The sequence below is a fragment of the Tenrec ecaudatus genome, chromosome 2 (assembly GCF_050624435.1).
Source record: "Tenrec ecaudatus isolate mTenEca1 chromosome 2, mTenEca1.hap1, whole genome shotgun sequence".
In the NCBI taxonomy this organism is placed as follows: domain Eukaryota; kingdom Metazoa; phylum Chordata; class Mammalia; order Afrosoricida; family Tenrecidae; genus Tenrec; species Tenrec ecaudatus.
Genome location: NC_134531.1, coordinates 72,067,113 through 72,073,112, shown reverse-complemented (window position 1 = coordinate 72,073,112; position 6,000 = coordinate 72,067,113). Strand labels below are relative to the sequence as shown.

The following is a 6,000-nucleotide window of genomic DNA, read 5'->3' as shown; positions in this document are numbered from 1 at the left end:
TGTTGTCATCATCCTTTTCAAAACATTTTTCTACTTGAGTTCCTGGCATCAGCTCATTTTTTTCTCCCTCCCTCCATCCCTCCCCTATATCCCTTGGTAATTTATAAATTTTTTTCATGTCTTACACCGACTGCTGTCTAATTTTACCCACTTTCCTGCTGTCCATCCCCCTGGGAAGGGGGCCATACGTTGACCATTGTGATCAGTTCCCCCTTACTCCCTACCCTCTACCCTCCTAGTATCGCTGCTCATCTTATTGGTCCTGAGGGGTTTATCTGATTCCATGTTGTGAGCTCTTATCTGTACCAGTATACATGTTCTGCTCTAGCCAGATTGGTAAGATAGAACTGGGGTCATGGTAGTGCAGGGGGGCGCGGTGCATTAAAGAACTAGAAGGCTGTGTGTTTCGATGGTGCTATACTGTACACTGACTGGCTCTTTCTTCCTTGTGGGCCTTCTGATAGGGGGTGTCCAATTGACTACTGATGGGCTGTGAGTCTCTACTCTGCCTTCCCCTTCATCCCCGTTGACATGCTTTTTGTTTGTTTTGTGCCTTTGATGCTTGATCCTATTGACACCTCATGATCACACAGGCTGGTGTGCTTCTTCCATGTGGGCTTTGTTGCCTCTCAGCTAGATGGCCGCTTGTTTTTCTTCAAGCCTTTAAAGCCCCAGACACTATATCTTTTGATAGCCAGGCACCATCAGCTTATGCATCCATTTTGTCTTCAGAGATCGTGTCAGGGAAGGTGAATATCAAGAGTGCCTTATCAGTAGAACACATTGTTCTTCAAATGAGAGTATTTGAGTGGAGGCCCAGTGCAGAGACAATTTTTTAAATGAAGATAGTAAAAGTATCTTTTATATAAATATCTTGATTTTATACATTTATCTTAAGCTTTAAATGATGCTGAGCTTTATTTAGTTTTGTTGTTTTTTTTAAAAGACAAACACATCATCTGAAAATAAGTAGAGTCTCCACTGTTCAGTTTTTTTTCATCCTGTTTATTTATTGTCGTGGCTAGGATGTCCAGGAAAATAGAGGGCACCTTTGTATTATTCCTAAGGACAAATGCAATTAAATATTGTGCTATTTTTCAACATATGAAATCAGTATTTCATTGATTTCAATTTTACACAGTACTTATATAAGTCATACAATCAAGAATCATAACTCTACAACTTTCTGAATTCATCACAGAATATAATAATAGAATTACAGCATATAATAACAGGCTGGTCTAATTTTAAATAATATAGTTAAGTTACTACTTTGGCCAAAGATTATATACAATATTCTAACTTAAGCTATTGCTAACACACTGTATTCTTGTTATTAAAATATGAAAACCAGGAAAAGAGAAAACAAAAAAAATGCCAGAGCTATGATGCAGTCCCTGAAGCATGAACCGAAACTGGTTTTCATCCTGACGCTCTAATTAAATCACTGTCTCTTGACAAGAACTCTAAGTCCCGGACAGCTAAAAATGTTCACAACAGCCATTCAGAATTGCTTTCTTTCATAAATGTTAATAAACATATACGATAAATGTGGTGTCCTACTACAGATTAATCTTTTGAACTGCACATTTTTCTCTTAGAGAAAGTACAAACATAATTGCCAAAAAAATGGAATAATGCAATTTAAAACCTTAGATAAGCAAACAACCTTGAGTTGTGGTTAAATACTATGTAAATGGCTTACTCACAAGATAAGAAGATTTTAAATAAGAAAATCACATTTTACATAGAAATCTCTGTAACAAACAGTATTGTGATATTTTCCTTAAAGTACAAAACACTCATACTACTTCTGCTAATATTCTTCATAACACTTATGGCAAGCTTTAATTATGAAAGCTATGAGGTACTTAAAAAATGAGGATTAAAAAAATCTAGTGCTAAAAAATGAATCTCTGAGAGTCCTAATAAATATGTTTTTATAGCCACTATAAAAATAATAAATACTTCATATTCTTATTCCGAGGTCTCTAAAAATATCCCTCTCATATCACTGATTCCAAGTTGATGATCATATTAAAATTCTCATTTTCTAAAAGGTATAAAGAAGTAACATGGTATATATTCTGAATTCATATGAAAGGAAGTATCTTTTGGAGAGGGATTATTGCACTTGCTTTTTACTAAATACTAAAATTTATGATGAGGAAGACCAACTCGTGGGCTATAAAAGAGCCAGTTCCAATGAACAAGTGAATGATAAAAAGGTTCACTGTTCATTTAAAAAATAGATCCAGGGTGTTTCTTGCATTGTTTGGTTTTATTTTCTTTGACCTCGAATACCTGGTTATCTGTCCTGTCCTGGAATGAAAAAAGAACATGCAATGAAAATGCAAGCAGAGATTTAAAATATAATTTTGCAAATCACCAATTTAAAAAGATGTTACTGGTTAGTTTATGAAAACACAATTTTACATCTCTTAAAAATTAAACCTCAAATGTACAGTGGTACAGATCAGAGCTGGAAACACAGGGAATCCCAGACAGATAAAACCCTCAGGACCAATCATGAGAGTAGCAATACCAAGGGGGTAAATGTAAGGGGAGGGGGAACTGATCACATATTGCCCCCTCCCTGGGGGATGGACAACAGAAAAGTGGGTGAAGAGAGACATTGGACCGTGTAAGACATGAAAAAATAATAATAATTTATAAAATATCAAAGGTTAATGAAGGAGGGAGGGTAGGGGATGAAGGGGAAAAATGAGGATCTGATACCAAGGGTTCAAGTAGAAATAAAATATTTTGAAAATGATGATGGCAACAAATGTACAATGGATGGATGTATGGATTGTGATAAGAGTTGTATGAGCCCCCAACAAAAAGATTAAAAATATATATCTATATAAAAGCATGATTAATTTTCATTTTAATAAAGCAACATTTAAAAAATAAATGAAAACTAAAAAAATTAGACCTCAAATATGAGCTTTGCTCAAACTTAAATAAACTAAACCAGTTGCTATTGTACCTTTTAGCTCGTGTCGTGGTCTTCTGTGCTTTGTCTGAGCTACCTGTGGAGGGAAGAGAAGACATGAAATTTCATTATAGGTAGCATGACACAAATTAAAACTCTGTATAAAAATGTTTAAAGAGATAAAGCGGATTAGTAACTCTTCAGTGAAGCAACAACTTAAAAAAGGCTTTCTGACTATAGAACACAGCTAATTTACCACCGTGGCAAACGCTCAGAAAACTTTCTTCTCTAAATCTATCACTCAGCTCCTAAGCCTCTGCGTTTAAACTAAGTCCCCAAATTAAAAATCTAGTGGCTTCAGTTAATCCTAACCTATAGCAAAGCTCTGACATTTTCTTAATAGTAGCATAGGTGGAGGGAGGGTGGGGTGGAAAGGGGGAAATGATTACAAGGATCTACATCTAACCTCCTCCCTGGGGAACGGACAACAGAAAAGTGGGTGAAGGGAGACATCGGACAGGGCAAGACATGACAATAATTGATAAATTATCAAGGGCTCATGAGGGAAGGGGGAGTGGGGAGGGAGGGGAAAAATGAGGAGCTAATGCCAGGGACTTAAGTGGAGCACAAATGTTTTCATGAGAATGATGAGGGCAATGAATGTACAAATGTGCTTTATACAACTAATGTATATATGGATAGTGATGAGTTCTTTGATCCCCTAATAAAATGATTTTTAAAAGAAGTAAATGTCTAGAAAAGAACGATGGCAACATGTACAAATATGCCTGATACAATTTAGGTTTGGATAATAATAAGAGTGGTAAGAGTCACCAATAAAATGATCTTTTAAAAGAAAAAAGAAAATAAAAAAACAAGGAAGATATGTTTTAAAAAATGTTGTAACACCAGCCTGTATGATCACAAGGTCCCGAAGGGATCAGTTATCAGACATCAAAGAACAAAAAATCATATCATTGGCTGCACACCTCCATGATATGATCGCTGAAGACAAACGGGTGCATAAGCAAATGTGGTGAAGAAAGCTGATGGTGCCTGGCTATCAAAAGAGATAGTGTCTGGGGTCTTAAAGGCTTGAAGGTGAACAAGCGGCCATCTAGCTCAGAAGCAACAAAGCCCACATGGAAGAAGCACACCAGCCTGTGTGATCACGAGGTGCTAAAGAGACCTGGTATAAGGCATCATGCAAATATATATATATATGTACACCATAGTGAATGAAAGGGGAAGTGCACAGTGGAGACTCAAAGCCCATTTGTCGGCCACTGGAGATCCCTTCACAGAGGGGTTTAGGAGAGGAGAGGGGTCAGTCAGGGTATGTGGTAGTACCAATGAAGAACACAGCTTTCCCCCAGATCCTGGATGCTTCCTCCCCCCAACTACCATTATCCGAATTCTACCTTGCAGGACTGGATAGGGCAGAGGTTGTACACTGGTACATATGGGAGCTGGAGGCACAGGGAATCCAGGGTAGACGATACCTTCAGGACCAGGGGTGTGAGGGGCGATGCTGGCAGAGTGGAGGGTGAGTGGGTTGGAAAGGGGGAACTGATTACAAGGATCCACATGTGACCTCCTCCCTGGGAGACGGACGGCAGAGAAGAGGGGAAAGGGAGACTCCGGATAGGGCAAGATATGACAAAATAACAATCTAAAAATTATCAAGGGCTGATGAGGGAGGGGGGAGCGGAGAGGGAGGGGAAAAAAAAAAGAGGACCTGATGCAAAGGGCTTAAGTGGAGAGCAAATGCTTTGAGAATGATTGGGACAAGGAATGTATGGATGTGCTTTATACAATTGATGTATGTATATGTATGGATTGTGATAAGAGTTGTATGAGCCCCTAATAAAATGTAAAAAAATTTTTTTAATGTTGTATGAACTCCCAATAAAATGGTTAAAAAATAGTAACATATGACCCATTCCATTGATGATTTGTTTCAGATTTAATAACTGTCTCATTAATTGTAATAATACATATTCTTAGAATATCAAGTTCTTTAAAGTGATGGACAACTCACCGGTACTTGTTGAGCTTTCTTTGGGCTGGTTAACAAGATTAACTGTGTCCTTTCTCATTTCCTGGATAATCCCTTTATTTAAGCACACATCCACATGAGTATTGAAAAGGGAAAGATCTGAAGTCTTTTGCTCTAAATTACACACAGGACACACTAGCGCTTGACCTGTTATCATTTCATGTGAATAAGGCTGAAGGGATGACCCGCCACCTTTGTTTTCCAATGAAACAGTAGAAGAATTCTGATGACAGTGTTGAATATCAAAAGACATGCTTGGAAGGCTAGAGCATCCCTCTTTGCTGCATGGGCTTTGTAAAGCATCTTGACTTTCTGCTTTAGATGTGTTATCTATAGTCTCTACCAAATCCTCACTGTCTACTGAAGTGATTTCTGTATTTTTCTGAGGGGTCTCAGAATCCTGCTTCTCACAGAGTGAGAGAGAATGATGCACATTTTCCTCCGTGTAAACCTCTCTTGAGGAAGTGTGAGCTTCACTGACTGAAGGCCCACCAAGACAAGCATCTACATGCCTGTTAAAGGCTTCCAGACTGAGGCTTTCTTGCTCCCTAAAGCAAACAGGGCAAGTGAATATCTGACAGTTATCTGATTTCCCTGAAGTCCCCATGTTCTCATGCATCATCTTCTTTAGAACTTGGAGTGGTGGTGATGTGTGTACATTGTGCTTGTTCACTGTTTCACATGTAAAACTGTCTTCATGGCTCCATTTCATTTCTGATCTTTTCTTATCGAAGAAACTCTTCTTCTGGGACATTTCCAGAGGATTTTTACACTGATCTTGGTCTGTGGTCTCTACTATACACCCAGTGGCTGCCAGGGCTTGCTTTCTGGTCTGTAAGAAGCCAATAATGCTCTTTTGTTGGTGTTTCTTGTCTTCTTCACTGGGAAAACTAGATATCCGCACACCTGAATCAAATTCAACAAAATGAATTAGCTCACAGTATAAACTAACATTTGTATAATACTGTGTGACATATACACAAAGTTTAGTTAGAGAGTAATA

At 38.1% G+C, this 6,000-nt stretch overlaps 1 protein-coding gene across 2 annotated transcripts in view; it reads right to left on the bottom strand.

The window, feature by feature from the left end:
• Nucleotides 1-1,006: 1,006 nt before the first annotated feature.
• Nucleotides 1,007-6,000, bottom strand: part of POLK (DNA polymerase kappa) — a 98,865-nt gene continuing 93,871 nt past the window's right edge. For both annotated transcript variants that reach the window (XM_075541179.1, XM_075541178.1), the window contains exons 13-15: nucleotides 4,980-5,903; nucleotides 2,993-3,035; nucleotides 1,007-2,322 (exon numbers count right to left, since the gene is read on the bottom strand). In XM_075541179.1, the coding sequence (XP_075397294.1) occupies nucleotides 2,238-2,322; nucleotides 2,993-3,035; nucleotides 4,980-5,903 (1,052 nt within the window). In that variant the 3' untranslated portion in view covers nucleotides 1,007-2,237. The remainder of the gene's footprint in view (nucleotides 2,323-2,992; nucleotides 3,036-4,979; nucleotides 5,904-6,000) is intronic.